The 17,039-nt window shown below is 35.5% G+C and overlaps 1 protein-coding gene across 3 annotated transcripts in view; it reads right to left on the reverse strand.

The window, feature by feature from the left end:
- The window catches only part of LOC132706739 (transcription factor SUM-1), a 35,093-nt gene extending 22,968 nt beyond the window's left edge, over positions 1-12,125 (reverse strand). The window contains exons 1-6 of one of the 3 annotated variants that reach the window (XM_060678238.1): positions 11,884-12,125; positions 9,769-9,863; positions 9,541-9,662; positions 9,179-9,367; positions 4,814-4,886; positions 364-565 (exon numbers count right to left, since the gene is read on the reverse strand). In XM_060678238.1, coding sequence (XP_060534221.1) covers positions 537-565; positions 4,814-4,886; positions 9,179-9,367; positions 9,541-9,662; positions 9,769-9,863; positions 11,884-12,035 — 660 coding nt within the window. In that variant the 5' untranslated portion in view covers positions 12,036-12,125 and the 3' untranslated portion in view covers positions 364-536. Of the gene's footprint in view, positions 1-363; positions 566-4,813; positions 4,887-9,178; positions 9,368-9,540; positions 9,663-9,768; positions 9,864-11,883 lie in introns of those variants that run through there. The other 2 variants (XM_060678237.1, XM_060678239.1) reach the window with 2 other exon arrangements.
- Between the last annotated feature and the right edge of the window lie 4,914 nt (positions 12,126-17,039).

Raw genomic sequence — 17,039 nt, forward strand, 5'->3', positions numbered from 1 at the left:
TACATTTTAATAAATCCCAAGCGTTCAAACGAGTATTCTATTTTAAAAACACCTTGATTACATTGCCTTTGCTAAAATATTTCAATTTTTAATTGTCGACAAATATAAGTCTCAACTTTTTATATTACAATAAATTGAACAAACGGCAACGCCGCGACATTTCGAAAAAATTACGTAAAAACTAATTTAATACTCAGTCGTCGAAAATCCCGACTGATCCGTCGTCGGGTCTATTAGGCGTCCATTCCGTCACGTCGACGGATCGAACGAAACTAAATGGATTATAAATAAACGGTTAATCCGAAAATAATTCGGAAAATAAAAGAAAAAAGGCTGAGAGCGGGCGACAAAAATTTTATTTCGGGCATATCGCTGTCAAAATATCCCGAGTAATCGGTTTTCATAAACACCATAAATATCGTTCCTTAAGTGACGGGCCATTTTCAAAACACGGGGGACGACGATGCGGCCCGTGAAAGCCATAGCCGACCGGCCCGCTATGTTTCGAACAGGCCGGGTCCAGATCTTGACGTCGTCTATAACGTTCTGGCTTCGTCCATCCATACTATGGGAATAAAATTTACAACTTTGTTTTAGTTTTATTAATGTTTTATTCTTTACTAATGCTATTAAAATTTCGTTCACTTGTGGATGAAAATAAGGTAAGATATAGTTCGCCGAGCGATATACCGATTTTACGACATAATCCGGTATTTAACTTTCGTAAATTTTTATGAAAGTCTAACCGCAAGCCTACCTCACTTGGGTTTCTTTTCGTGACCCTCAAGAAATATATTTGCAATTCCACAATGGCGTTACAGAACCGCAGTTCGGTACTTTGTGAATGCAAATGTTGAAAGCATCGGTGAAATTTCTCGAATATTATTATGTACTAATAATGGTGAACGGTGAAAAATCCATTCTTACTTTAAAATGTTTATTATAAAGATAAATGAATGCTAGTGTTTTCACATGGTCATTGGACTCGTATCTCACACTAATAATTAATTTTGGCACTACTCGACTTCTGTAAACATTTTCTTCTTAGATGACGTGTTCTACACATTTTTTCTAATTAGAAGCAGATATTTTTTTATTTCACTTTTAATTAATTACTGAAGAATATTAACAAATAAATGGTAATTTAAGTAAAGTCGAATCAAACATTTCAAGTAAACTATTTCAACCATTTCTTAATTTATTTTCTATATAACATGGACATCACCGAAGCAAGCCCAACTAATAGTCTAAGAGCCAGTGGGCGGCGACCTGCGTGTATTCGACCAGACCTGGGTTTTTGTACACTGAGGCCCCCATACCTACTATACATGATGTGGGGACCCACTAAGCCCAAAGCGGCGGACCCAGGTACTGCGCAGGTGAGACAGTTATTGATTTTTGGCGAATTTGAAATATATTTGATCACGGCTGCCGTTCTGAAATCTTAAAATATATTACTATTATTATCCAAAAATAGTAAATGCTCAAAAAAATAAAATTTTGAAAGTATTTGACCAGATCTGCCATTGAGATATATTATTCGTTATGGTCTTAAAAACGTTTTTATTGAGTACACTCCTCACTAGATAACAAAATATTTACTATTATCCGATCAGATGTATTATTATGTATCTATTACGATCGCTGTTTTACATAAATTTAGTTCACTTATAATTAATTTTATCACTATATGTATAGAAAGTAATACTTTTTTTGTACTTTATATACTAAACTTTATAAGATTGATAAATGAAGTAGATATATTACGAAATAATCTGAAATTTTGTGGTATAATGCAAGTAACAAAAAACAATTCAATTCTGTATTTCATTTTTTTTTATTTATTTAAGACAAAATTTGAAAGGTGTCGTAGTTATGTTTGTCGTAGGTTCACTCTTCTTCATAGTCCATTGAATCGGACTATGTAAAAATAAACCGTAAATTGTAAAGTATAAATAATTAGTAAATTGAACCGAATATATTTGATCAAGAATTAATTTTTATCAACTTACCAGGGATATTAGTAATTAAGTCGCTAATAAAAGATGGAAGTTGATATCTCCATCGAACCATTTAAAGACAAATGTGTTGTCCTGCTCAAGCCAACCATACTACAATGGGTCCAAGGTTGAAGGTTGCTTTTTGTAAGCGTTTTTCCAAATAGTTGAAATGTAATGGGCTCTCAGAAGCTGTTAGTAGAGTTCATTCTTGCATGGTAGTATTGAGGTTGCGTCAAAATTGTGTATTTTTTAGTAAAATTTTCGTTCACATCCGAAGCTTTGTAACTACTCACGGTACTACAGAGGGTCCTTTCTCCAACAACTGATCTAATTCAGCGCCAATATCTTTTTCTACGACTTCATCGGTCTCAGAAACGTTTACGTCTTTTACAAGATTATCAAGTGCTAATGCATGATCAGTTATTGAGCTAATGGTTATGGTTGCTCAGTTGCAGACGACGACGTAGTGGGTTGTAATACAGCTTCTTTGTTGAGATCGGTTGCATTTTTTTTTAAGCCGTAAACGCTTTGTAACAACTACTGTGATATACAGAATCAAAAATTTCGTCTGGTAGAATTATTTCATTGTATTTTAATTTATATGTTTTTATAACCTCCAAATTTGTCAACAGCCTCTGCTGTGGTACAAAAACCATACTTCACTAGTTCTTTTTCACTCGACATAATGTCAGAGATATTTAACGAATAATAATTTAATTAAAGAAAAATAACATAAAGCACCATTGTGTATTTTATTAAATTCACTAAACACGAGGCATCTGGATAGAGATTCACAAACATACTGAAAACGTCTGACAAAAACCGTTAGGTTGGGATTATAACAGAGCCATCTCAGGTATAAACCCTAATTTTTTTAAGTGGTAGTAGCTATAAAATAAAATATTATAAGCTCGAATGAGTAGAATAGTAATACATAGGAGAAAGAAAAAAGATAGCTATATGCAGTGTATGTCCGGGTAGTAGTAAGGATTTTGTTACCTACTGAGGAGTGTACTCAATGAAAACGTCTGCCGTTATTAATGTAAGTTTTTAAGACTATAACGAATAATATATCTCAATGGCAGATCTGGTCAAATTCTTCCAAAATTTTAATTTTTTGAGCATTTTCAAAACTGTCTGCCGTAATGTTAACCGCTTGCTAATGGTCGGCCATTATTATTTTTCGATAATAATAACAATATATTTTAAGATTTCAAAACGGCAGCCGTGGTCAAATATATTTAAAATTGTATAGTAGGTATAGTAGCCTCGATGTACAAAAGCCCAGGTCTGGTCAAATACATGCAGGTAGCCGCCCACTGGCTCTTAGACTATAAGCAATCTCGGACGAAATCGTAAAATATCTGCCACATTTCGTACACCACGTATTGGTTATTAACGTCGCCAGAGTACCACCATCCGCCATCGATGATCCATCGGTGCTTAAATTCCCAAGACCGGATCTTAAATCCTCAATTTCTCACAGAAATACCGGCCGACCCAATTTGTCAAACTAACCGCCTGTTTTGATATCGGACGTGCCGAAAGTGCATTTTGGAACACGTCATTGCTATTAAGACAACGACCGGTCCATATGTTAAGCCACCGCCGCTTTTAATTTATGCCCGAACCTAACGGGAAACGGCGACGGATATATTCATCGCGAAATTGCAACAGTTTTTGCTAAAGCTCCTGCACCATTTTTAATACTAGGTAGACAAGTAGAGTATAATTATCGAAATTATATCTGTCCTTAGGTACATAAGTCATCACAAGATAATCTGCTACACAGTAATAGTTTGTTTTTCATTTTCATTCATTGAACATATTGATGTTGAGTTTTATATAGTAGTACCATCGCTCTGCAGAAGTCATTTCAAATGCAAATTGTCTACGTTGATGATGATTGTTTAGTCCATGCACTTGGAAAACTTACCTTTTCCGCATTGGCTTTTTTTTTAACGTTTCAAAAACATATATTGGTACGGTATGTACCTTTTTAGAAGTATTATAGTCTGTCTCAATCTTCATCATGCTGGCTTCTGCCCGCAATTATGGAAGTTGCCTGTCGGCGGCAATAAAATTCGGATCTGGTACTGGACTGGACTTCCCAAAGGTTTTGGTAACAATATAATACTCGTTATAATAATAATACTATTATTATTGTAACGAGGCAGGTTTCTTTTAAAGCTTGTTGTTTAATAACTCCTCTACTGATTTAAGTTTCATACACATTTTTCACAACCAGAAAAACTGAGAAATAATAAAAAAAGCAACCTCCTATTACATTTACGTAAGCAATAACCATTAAAATTAAAATGACAGCTTGCCAAGTTATTCTTCTTTATACTAACTAATTCCATTTTTGGCCTCTTACAGAAAATAGCAAATAATCAAAAAATTATTATTCAGTTATACGCTTGGGCTTTAAAAACCAACAGATAAAACTGACATTTGTGACGCACATGATTTGATTTCACCTATAAGAAATTAATGAAGAGTTAAAAGTCGGCTAACTTTTTAGTGTTAATGTTGATGGTTTAGTGGAGTTGCATGTCATCTGAAGGCGCCAAAGAGCCATTAAACTTTTTACTTTAAATTTCAGTTTAGATCGAGTTCTGAATTTATACAATAATATAATAACAATAATTTTGATTGAAGGTTATGTTCTCATATCTTCCTTTAGTATCGGTGGTAAATTTTAATAACTTAAAATGGTAGAATGATCCAGACGCTTGTGGCCAATAACACAAAAAAAACGAACAAATAGAGGAGTAAAAAAATAAACAAAAATAGGGTAAAAAATCGCTTACCGTGATGGGGTGAATATTTGGACTCGCCGATTTCATGCAGTCGATCACAGATATACTGGCTGGCGGACAAGTTCTGCAAATAAGAATCCACTAAAAGGAAGAAAAGAAACCGGCGAATAATACACGTATTTTGCTGACAGCGTTTCTGTGAGATAGAAAAGTAGCTTTAAATATCACCAAACTTCTAGTGTGAATCAGAAAATGCTATTTTGACAAAACTTTGAACAGGTTAAGGTATTCGAAATAATGGCGTCATGATCCTCAGCAAATTTAGTTTTTTTTTGTTTGAATCATTTCGCCTTATCTGATAAATTAAAGTGGTGGCGGAAGACTGCGAAAACTGCAAGTTCATTTTTTTTTTAATCTATGGTATTTGCAATAATAGTTATATGCATATACATGATTAATTTACTTAAACAGTTAGACGTTTGAAAAAAACGACTTTTGAGGTATGCAACAGTTAATGTAAGGCGCAGCTACGATACGTGTTGGTTCTGCGTTCTGCAAAAACCCTTGTAGGACTTGCCGCATGGCCAAAGCAAAGCAAAGCGCAATGGCACTTTCATCAACTAATAAAGGCATTTGAAGTCAATCAAATGAGAAAAAAAACGCCGACGGGACCGTAAAAATATTGACCCGATCAGATTTTGACGTTTAAATTGGTCGTTCGAGAGTCATTTGCTTCCAAAGCCGGATAAAGGGTTACAAATAAGGTAGTTGAGGGCTAATTTTTTGCTATTTATTAATGTTTTTACCAATATCTTTTATTATGGTGATTCTAATACCTCTTCCTCATTCAAAGTTTTCTTAAAAACCCATTTTCTTAGTCGCATTATAGTTGCGCCATCTAGCGGCCGTGCTCTGAATTCAACATTATTTAAAGTCTATTTCTCATTGTGGTATTTTTTCCCGCAGGCCATCTGGTTAATACTTTCCAAATATCTACAATCCGGAGAGTTTTTTTTTTTGCTATTTTCGGCTCGCGGACGCGGAATTGAACTAAACTTGTAATTATCCGCGCGGTTATAATATACGTCCCCGAGACTGGAACATAAATTTCGGTGCTATTAATATTGCGATAAATCTTCTCGCCTGGTGGAATTTAATTTAAACAGGGAGACCAGGTCGTGTCGTCTGCTCGATTAATCCGGCCGATCTGAAGACGGCGATTGGAACGGGGCCAAAACGTCGGCCGCTCTTTCGGCGAACGGACGAAGCACTTCGCGAGATGTACGCACAAGAGAAAAAACGACTCGGTTTAGTTTTGAAGTGTATACGGTAATAAATACCGTTGCACTCCCATGCAATGAAAAAAAAAACCATTGACTTTGCAGCGATAAAATACTTAAAACCACAGATAATAATAATCATAACATAAATAAAAACAATCGTACATACGTCAACTGCCCTGTAATTTTCTATTCGCTTCGACCATTGACCATTTCTGTATATTCTTATACACTGAGAGTAATCTTTTTTAATAGATATGTGTCACTCACGAGTTTATTTGACAAGCGCCCTGTATAATTGACGAAATCTGAAACTCTCTCACGGCACGGTCTACGATACTGTTCAAATAAAATTATCCCACCTTGAACGGTTTTTCATTTATCGCCAATAATTTACACACAAAAACGGAAATTTTTAGGATATTTTAAATTTTTTCGCAAAACAACACGAATACATTCGCTGACATGACCGTCAGAATTGACAAACGTCAAAATTCAAAGCGTGGGAAATATCTCCCTGCGGTCAAATCCCGGAAATATCCGAAATGGCACGGATTCATGGGAAACGAAACTGATGCGGTAAAGTGACGCTTCCCGCATGCTAGATCGGTGGGTAATTAAGTATTTTACCGACGGGAGTAGAAAAACTTAATTAACACATTATAGGTGTACACAATCTTAGATCGGATTGACATCATTTTGATAGATTTTATGACAACCGCTTAGGAAATCGACTGTTTTTAAATATTGACAAGTTCAGTAAATTAAAAAAATCATATAGCTCTATCTTGGGGTAACTATAGAGACAAAACAGAGTTCGGAGAAATTCGTATTGAGAACATAATGACAAAGACTTACAGAACCTTGGGTTTGGTTTTATTCCAAGGGTTAGCAGAGAATTTAAAGATCTAAAGTCGATGGTCGTACCCTATAAGTATGTAAACAGAATTGAAAGCATTCAAAAATAAAGTTTATTTTTTTCAAATTATCCATGACTAAGCAACTTATCTCTTTTGCAAATAAATTATAACAGTTATTATTTGCACATAGATATTTTTGCTTTGTCACTGAATTCATGTAGGAATCAAGCCATAAGAGCGTTTCTCTCGGACTAAATTAAATTTATTGCTACCTTCATTTTTGTTTTTCTTTTTTTTGGGTTTAGAAATAGTTTTGCTTACTCTTTTGAATTAAGACAAATGTATTTTGTAGTTTGTGACGTTAATTCGTCATGTTACGGTACTTTGCTAGAATAAATAAATAAATACATAAATACGTGGCAATAAAACATATATCTTCAAATGTAACGTCTTATATACAGGGTGCTTTTGAAATGACATTCTATAATTTAAGGAATGAATCTCAAGGTCGAGGGACAAATGGCAAAAATACTGGTTATTATAATTTCAGCCAGATATTAGAGAAAGATTGCGCAAAATACTTGTCGTCCTACTGGATTTTTCGGCGTTACGAAATAATAACAGCGATCGGCTGAAGCAGTAAGGTCTGCAATAGGTCGTGCTTGCCAAAAAATGTTTCAAATTCAAACTTCAAAAAATAATTTGTTTCAGTGTTAATATTTTAGAGCCACTGGTTTAACACATCCAAATGTTAATTAGATTATACGTCAGTGAAATAACATCGTGTATATTTTCTTATTACTGTTCCTCCAAAAAATATATGATTTCAATGCGATGTTGCCAAACGGTTAGACAAAAAACGAAAATATCAAAAAACATGTTTTCCTACGATTACAAAAATAATATCTCACACTGCGGGTTTTCTAAAATCTTGCCAAGTTGACAAACTTTAAACCAAATCTCTCTCACATTTTCAAATGGATCACTCTGTATCTGTTTTATTTTCGCCTTTTTTCCGAATTAATATGCAGGATTATGCGGTAGACTCACGAGTTTATTTGACACGAGCGGAGCGACTTTTTCTACGACAGTTAGTTTTTGGGTACATTTTCGCAAAACACGAATACATTGACAAACGTCAAAATTCAAAGCGTGGGAAATATCTCCGAAAACATCCGATTGTTCCCGAATCCGTGAGGTAAAATCCCGGAAATGTCCGAAGTGACTCGGATTTATGGGAAACGAAACTGAAGTGGTAAAGTGACGCTTCCCACAGGCTAGACCGGTGGTTAATTAGGTATTTTACAGACAGGAGTAGGAAAAGTATAATAAGTGGAGGAAATTACCAAGCAATAAGTATATATACGTTAGGATCAAGATTTCAGACAACAATGACTGACAAATAGGGCCCAAACAACCATAATTTTACTTATTATTTTAATCTTATAAACATACAAAAAATGAAAGGTCAGTGAATTTAGTAATTTTAATCTACATCTTTTGTCATTCCCCCCCCCCCCACCTTTCAATTATTAATACCCACACATTACGAAATTTACGGTGCAACGGATCCCTAAAAATCACCACACCAAATTAGATACTCTTTCTTCACCCCCCACCGCCCTTATACAAAGCGTTCGGCGGCAAAGATGTTTTAAATACCCCGATCACTGCGATCATCAATTAACCCGTAATTTTTCCGACGCATTTGATAAAGAAACGAATGCCATGAAGAGCGTGTCTACATATGTGGTCCACATGTTTCCAGTTAAAAACCCGAGACCGTGTGTCCCGGTAAAATTAATACCCGTTTTTCGTTCCCTCCTAAAAAACAGAAAGAAAAAAACGCCAAATGACACATCAAGAAGTTTCGTGTGTCAGCAGACGCATAGCAGCAAATACTTTGCGTGTTATTTGCGAGATTCGTCGTCGAATTTAAGGATACCAAGTGGCCCGTCCCACAAAAGGGTTCATGTTGATACAGTGACACATATGACGTTATTTATTTGTCCCTATAGTTATGTTACTTGCACCCATATAGCTATTAGATCATACATTGGGCCTACTACGTTAAAAATTGATGCGGTATTGATATTAGGCGTAGCAAGGGCCTTTTTATCTCCAGTTACGAAAAAGTGACGCAAAAATGTCACCACCAACATATCTATTGCGCAACTATATTATATAATAAAGTTAACTTAGGACCTGCCATATTTCTCGTGACAAAACAGCCTTTTAAGATGATACATAGTTGTGATTAGTCACTTATTACTCACCCCACAGTCGCTGGTCCCAGAGTTCAACCTCGCCGTAGTGCCGCTGTGGTACGTCGCCTTCGAGCCTTGCAATATCTCCTCCAAGTACTCGATATATTCTATCGCGCTCCGCAGTATCTCCACTTTGGGCAACCTTTGACCCGGATTGTTGCAAGTTCTTCGCTTCAGAAGTTCGAATGCCTCGTTTACCTGGAAACAGATATTCGAGCATGACGCAATACTATAAAGTCGCTGTCAAAATAATTTCAAAACTTCTCAACTCCCAGAAATCTTTTAAGCTTTAATATAGCTGTTATGTTCCTATGATTAAAATTAGAAGAACTCGCCAAGGTAGGCGTTGAAACGATGCAAGGCCTACTCACTTTCCTGAGTCTTCTTCTTTCCCTCAAAGTGGCCGCTTTCCGCCTGTCTATCGCGACGGTCTTCTTCTTGCACGCCTTGCAGGCCCACGCCAGACATTTACGCGGCCCGTTCAACGCACATCCTGCAAATTTATTGTCCGGTGTAGGTTCGTTCGGGCTTCGCAAGCATGCGGCGCTTCTAAATTAAAGCATTTTTGCAGTAGTTTGCACGTGTTCAGCTATACCGACCTGTATGTTGGGGTTCGAGGACGTGGCTTGGTTCTTTTTCGTCGTCGCTGTCGATGGAACTTTCGGCGCTGACGTAGCCGGTGTCAATTTTCGATCTGGAACAGACCCAAAAGTTCAGTCCTCAGGCAACCAAAAATAAAATATGTGTTCTAGTTTAGTAAGGCAATTTTTTAAGAAATTGCGATAAAAATTTAAAAATAACCGTTTGAAAAGCTTTATTTTTTGATTTGCAATTTTAAAGAACGTTTCAGAAATTGTCGTTTTATCACGCATGGCTAGAGAATTTTTGAAGTGGGGCTATTAATTATTAATTAAAGTAATTATTTAGCTTGCTAACTTTACTAAAAATAAAAACTCTATAGGCATTTATTGTTGGAGACGAAAACGGAAATGATTCATGCCTAATTACCGCACTTGTCGCATAATATACAGAAGGGAGCAGAAAAAAATAATTTCCACCTATTTCTTTTGAGAGAGCGAGTTAAAAAGAAAAACAATTTTCTCCGATTATTTGTTTCTCTACACGTAATACGCCCTTACCCAATGCTGGGACACCCGCACATTCGCATAAAGGTAAAATTTTCTAAAAGTTGATAAAAAATTGTTGATGTTATTTTCATAATTTGGGGATAGGATAGTTCCAGGGTTGCTTAAAGATACACAGCCTGAAATTTTTAGTATGTTGTTAGAATAAAAGAGTTCTTCACTGCGATACAAAAACTCTCTGAATAGTCTTCTTAGAACTTCTTCGTTTTGTAAACTTCAGAAACCTGTTTTAATTTAATTCAAGTTATGGTCAAAATATACTTCTAAGTACTTACCATCTGTTTTTCCTGTATAATTTGAAAGTCAGTAAGAAGTATTGTATTTAAGTTTGCGAATTGATGATATACACTGAGTGAAGTTCGATGCGTTTCTAAAAGTAAAATTTATATATATAGTTTTTTCTATGTTAAGAAGCATTTTGTAGAAGTGAAACCATTGTTTTATGTATATAAAAGTCACTATACTTTTCATAATGCTTTTCTTTTAATTTAAAGTTGCATACATCACATCGTTCCATCACATCCATCCATCACATCATACACAAAATTTTCGCAAATTAATGTTGCTATAATTAAACAAAAAACATATTTTATTAACTTACTTAAAAATACGTTATATTTAGGTATTTTTATACGAGGTGTGTTCAAGAAGTAAGGCGAATTTTAAGTTTTTTTTATTTTTTAATCAAAATTAATGTTGTCTTCTTCAAAAAAAATCCTCCCCCCCCCCCCCCAAATACACTTGTGTCAACGTTTTTTCCAATCCACGAAGCACTACTGATAAGCACTCTCCTCAATCGTTTCGAACCTCCGTCCTGCCGTGGGTTTCTTGAATTTTGGGAACAGGAAAAAATCTCAGGGAGTCACATCCGGTGAATATGGTGGCTGAGGTATGATTGTGATTTAGTTTTTGGCCAGATAGTTCGTGAATAAATTCTACCTTATGGTACGAACTCTTGAGAAAGAAAACAGTAAGCAAAACTTTGACATTTGATCGAATTTCACGTGCTTTTTTCGGTCTTGGCGATTCTGGGTTCTTCCATTGCAACGACTGGTCATATCCAAATACCCACGATCCGTAACCTGTTATGATCTTTTTGAGCATATCAGGACCACGGTCCGTTTGTTCAAAATTAACGGTTATTGACGTGTTGGGGCGTCCAGAGCGAGGTTAGTCATCGGCATCTTCTCGACCATTTTAGAAACGCTTATAAAACTTACGAACATTTTTTTTGCTCAAAATTTTTTACAGAAAAATGTATGCCAATTCTTTGTTTCATTCGTGTCATTTTTTTTAAAGCAGTAAATCGCCAAGAACACAAAACACGTTTGACACTTCTCTCACAAAAAAAAGTAAACGTGCAAACTGGCTGAAACTGTTAACATATGTACCAACATAACAAAAAAAATATCGAGGATCGAATGTACGTAGCCCAATTGCAAAAGTCACCTTACTTTTTGAACACACCTCGTATTGTATAATATTAATTCGTTGATATTTAGACCCATATTGCTACCGTGTATTTTTTTAAGTTTTTTAATTTCAATTTTGTAATTATATCTGATTAACCTGGAATTTTTGGTCGAATCTTCGCTGTCACTTTCCCGTTCCTTCTTCAAAACGTCATTGTTCGTAACGTAGTTCGCGCGCGTTCCGGTTTCTCGCTTAAAGGCGCACTTTTGGGGGTAACTTTCGTAGAGATCGCGGTAAAAGCCATCCATCACGGACGCCGCGAAGGCCGAAAAAATTCGGGTCGCCGACAAAGAATCGCAGGATCCCGCAGGATCTGCTGACTTCCCGACCTAGTTCGACACGGACTAAAATTTAAAATAATTCTTAATTTGGAGGGGACCCTCCCGGTCGCTCTACTTTCTGTCTTTGTTGCCTCGCGCAGCAGGGGCGGGCTTTATGTGAGCGGTGGGCGGGATCACGATGTGGATCAGCCGCTTCGACTTAAGTATCTATGTAGGAAGGAAGAGATTTAAAAATGTGACTTTTCGTTGCAGCTAATTTTGCAAAAAGGATTCCAAGCGTATAAAAACAATGAGTTCTTAAGTTAAGGTGTTTCTTTAGTTTTATTGAACATCGATGATAATTTGTAGATTTTTCTCGAAGTTATTTAAGTTTACTTTGTATGATTCTTCTTTTAAACTTTTTATTATGTAAACTGAATTGATAGATAAACTTCATTATTATTATTATTATTATTGAAAAGTAAATTAAAAAAAAGAATTGAGAGGTTAAGACAAAATAGTAGTTACTAAACGGCGTAAAAGATATTAGTTACACAAGCAGGTCGCTAAAAGAAAATAATATATTGCGTGTTATGCTATATGTTATTGAAATACCATCGTTTAATTTAATGAATTAATCTCTATGTGTGTCAAATATAATCTGTAAGTAATGATTTGGTATAAAATGTTTGTTTTGAACTGTTTCACAGTTCTTATTATTTTGTCTACTAACACTACAAAGGATTCTCGAAATAAATAAGAACTAAAAGTTCAAATTTTCATGAAATTATATATTTTGACAAGACAATTGCTTCGACAACACCGTGTCTTTATCAAATGTCATCAATGTCATGTCAAAATATATAATTTCGTGAAAATCTGAACTTCTAGTTATTATTTATTGATTGATTGATTAGGCATTAGGTTAATCAATCTAAATTACAAAAGAAAGTGACACATCAGTGCAATTACTCTTTCAGCACCGTGAAAGGTTCTTACTTTCAGTTAATCCGCAGTAGTATCAAATAATACCTCCAGTTTAATGTTTGCTCTCGAATTTCTATACACCAGCTACGAGAACTTCCAATTCATTCTAGATTGGATTGCATTCCTTACCTTCCTTAAAGTTTCGATCAAAATAGTTGTAATATGGCTCTGCATCGGAAACTTCGATCACAAATCTCGGTTGAATTTTGATTTTTTTTTCTTTTTTAATTACAGTTTGTTTGCAAACGACTGCATTTAAATATAAAATTTTAACTTGGTAATTTTGTTAGACGTTGACCGTTTGGCGCCTCATATAGAAGAAAAAAACCGAGACTCGAGAAAGAAAATCTTTCTGATGAACCGATTAATCAGAAAAGGAAGATGATGAAGAAAGTTCTTTAAGCTGATAAAGACGCTGACTAACAATCGGTGTGTAAACAAGTATTTACTCTGATCCTCTACGACTGGATCAGGCTTGTCCCGGTGCTACCCTAGTAGATATGAACACTACCCTTAGAAATGCTTACTTCCGAGTTACCGAGGGTGAGATGAAAAGGGTTTATAGCAAACGTATGATATCCGATAAAGAGAAAAGAAGCAACTGTCTGAAAATGAGCTTATGATAACAATGACCAAGATTCTGAGGACACAGCTGACGGCGAGGAATTTGATCAACGCCTTAAACATCTAGGCCATCCCTCTGCTAACATACGCATTCTGACAGGGTCAAAAACGGACCTTGAAAGACTAAACCGGCAGATACGGGCAGCACTTAGGAAACACCTAACACCAGTTGATTTGCAGCCACGCAGAGCTCTTGAGAGTCTTCACCCCGTCACCAGTTCGACAACGACAACTTTAAGCTATACTGGGACATCACGGTTGTGACGGACAGACCGATTGATCACAACGAGTCTGATATGATTGATTGGAATAAAACGAGGCGAAGTGCTGTCCTAAAGGACGAAAAAGTCAGTAAATACGGGGTAAGAAAATTATATTTAGACATAACCGCACAGCGGATTTGCTTTCTAAAAAAAAATTAAGGTTAGGATAAAGGTATTGTGATGGCGATTTTTATGACCACGTAACGCACGTAAACAAAGCCTTATCATTTATTAATTTTTTAGAAAATTATTTACTTCTCGAAATATTTGAAGACCTCAGGGCGTTCTCCTTTCAGGTATAGAGCAAACAATGTTAAACAAAAAACAAAAAATTTCCAATATTCGCTCTTGACCCAATTATCTCGCACAGTATACCTCATTGCCCTTACTGGGTACTATAAATAGGGGAATTACGAACTTTGCGTAAATACTGCTGGAATTTGTCTAATGGATCAAGATATATTTAAAACAGCTTTAAAAGTAATATTTCTGCATCAATGTCTCCTCTTCAACAACGGATACAATCAGATACCAATAATTCAAGCCAAAGTAAGCAACAAAATGAATCTCAGGTTGTCTCAGCAAATATTGCAACTTCCCAATAATGAAGCTAACTTTGACGATTTAAATGAAACAATACCTACGTCTGTCAAGTCAAACTTGTCCATCTCCCTTAGTAGCACTTAGTGACGTAGGGCAAGTACCAACTCTAAAACCTACTCGTACAAAACAATTAGGAAAAAAAAGATTCTATTAATTTCACCATCATACAAACTACAAATAAGAAACCAAAAAACACTAAAGAAAAACGACAAAAAGATTTCAGAAATTTTAAATGTGATGAAGAAAATGATGAATATCTATCCGGTAGAGCTAAGGGTAATTGCGGACATATATGTTTTTGTTTCTGATTAAAATTTATTACATAAACAACAACTATAGTTTCATAATTAATAAAAACAGACTCCTCTTATTTGTGATTCTTCTTCTATGTTATTCCTCAAAGAAAGGATTCTCTTCTTTTGAAACTGTAAAATATTATTTAAGTACATCAACTCGCCTTACACGGAAATGGGCAAGTATAATTAGCGGTGAAAAACAAGGACGAGCAACAGAATATGAAAGTGCCAAATTCCGTACCGTTTCAATGATCGCGCTATCACAGACCAACGTAGTCGATTAATGTTATGTCGTTTCAATTTCCACAGCCTTCTCGATTGGATCGTACCATACGAATTGAAAACCTAAAAATACCGACGGTCCGGACCCGCCTATTCCGAACAACACGGGCCAATCAATTGCCGACGTCCCACATGAAAAACTGAGTTTTTTTACGAGTCCGCTACCGCCGGCGTACGGACGACCGAGTTTTTTTCCTCTCGATATTGACGATACGCCGATATTTCGGCATTCGCCACGCCTCCGGCGTGGTGGTTCTTCCAATGGTACCGCACGATGATTACTTGCGAGCTCCTAACGTTAAAATAAAGATAAAGATAACTTTATTTCGATTAGACTTCAAGTGTTGGATATTGTCAGCATAATACGAATGTAAAAGTAAACAATTATCTTAGTATAATTAGTAAATTAATAATAATGCTCAAACTATAGAGGACTAGCAGTAATGAGCACACTAAGTAGAGTATATGGTAAAATATTGAAAAAGAAAATTGAAGCTGAATATAAGGAGATAGAAATAGAGGAACAAGCGGGATTTAGAGCTGGGAGATCAACAGTAGACCATTTGTATACAGTAACACAGGTTTTAGAGAAAAAAACAGCCAAAGATCAGGAGGTACATCTCCTCTACATAGACCTTCAAAAGGCTTATGACAGCATACCTCTAGAGAAACTATGGGAGGCTTTAGAAAAAACGAACATTAATTCAAATGCGATAAAAGCGGTCAAAAATCTATATAAAGATATAACAGCTAAAGTCAAAATACAGGACACTTTTTCTGAGCCCATACCAATTACAAAGGGCCTCAAACAAGGATGCTGCCTGTCTCCTGTATTATTCAAAATATACCTACAACAAGCCTTACAAAAATGGATGCACAAATGCAGAGGAATGGGAATCCCACTATTAAATGAAACAACATTATATACCCTTTTCTTTGCGGATGATCAAATACTCTTAGCACAAGATCATGATGATCTAGAATATATGGCACGAAAGTTAGTAGAAGAGTATGGAAAATGGGGATTAGAAGTTAACATCACAAAAACTGAAAGTATGACTGTAGGAGGAACATCTGGAAATATAACATTGGAAGACGGACGCCTAATAAAAGACTGCCAGGAGTATAAATATCTAGGACTAAAAATAACGCAGGACGGAAGATTAGATGAGGGAATAAAAGAAAGAATAATACAAGGAAGAAAAGCAATAGCCATGCTGAATGGGATCTTGTGGGACCAAAGTATATCCAAAACTAATAAAAAAACCATATATAATACAATAATAAAAAGTATCATCACATACGGAAGTGAGGTATGGCAGCTAAAGAACAAAACAGAAAATATGTTACTAGCAACCGAGATGGACTTCTGGAGGAGATCGGCTGGAAGATCAAAAAAAGAAAAATTAACAAATAAAAAGATAAGAGAGATTATGGGAATAAAACATACAATAGTAGACGACATAAAAACAAAGCAACTTATATGGTTTGGACACGTACAGCGCATGCCCGAAAACCGAATCCCGAAACAAATACTATTGTGGACACCGCAAGGGAAAAATAAAAGGGGAAGGCCTAGAAAAAGTTGGAAGGAGGGAATAGAAAAGGAACTAATAGAAAGAGAATTACCAGACCAGCTATGGTTAAATAGAGAAGAGTGGAGGTTAGGTGTCGGAAAACGGCGTAGAACGTTCTAGACCGACATATATATATATATATATATATATATATATATATATATATATATATATATATATATATATATATATATATATATATAATAATAATAATAACAAGTAATACTGATAGATAAATAACAAATATATAAACAATAACAAACAACGAATACATATTAAAAGGTATCACAAGAAAGAAAATCCTGCTGTAAGAGACAGTGGATGTGTAGGTATTTTTATGTTAAGATTCGGTCTTAAACT

The sequence above is a fragment of the Cylas formicarius genome, unplaced genomic scaffold, assembly GCF_029955315.1.
Source record: "Cylas formicarius isolate icCylForm1 unplaced genomic scaffold, icCylForm1.1 PGA_scaffold_8__14_contigs__length_24414737, whole genome shotgun sequence".
NCBI lineage: Eukaryota > Metazoa > Arthropoda > Insecta > Coleoptera > Brentidae > Cylas > Cylas formicarius.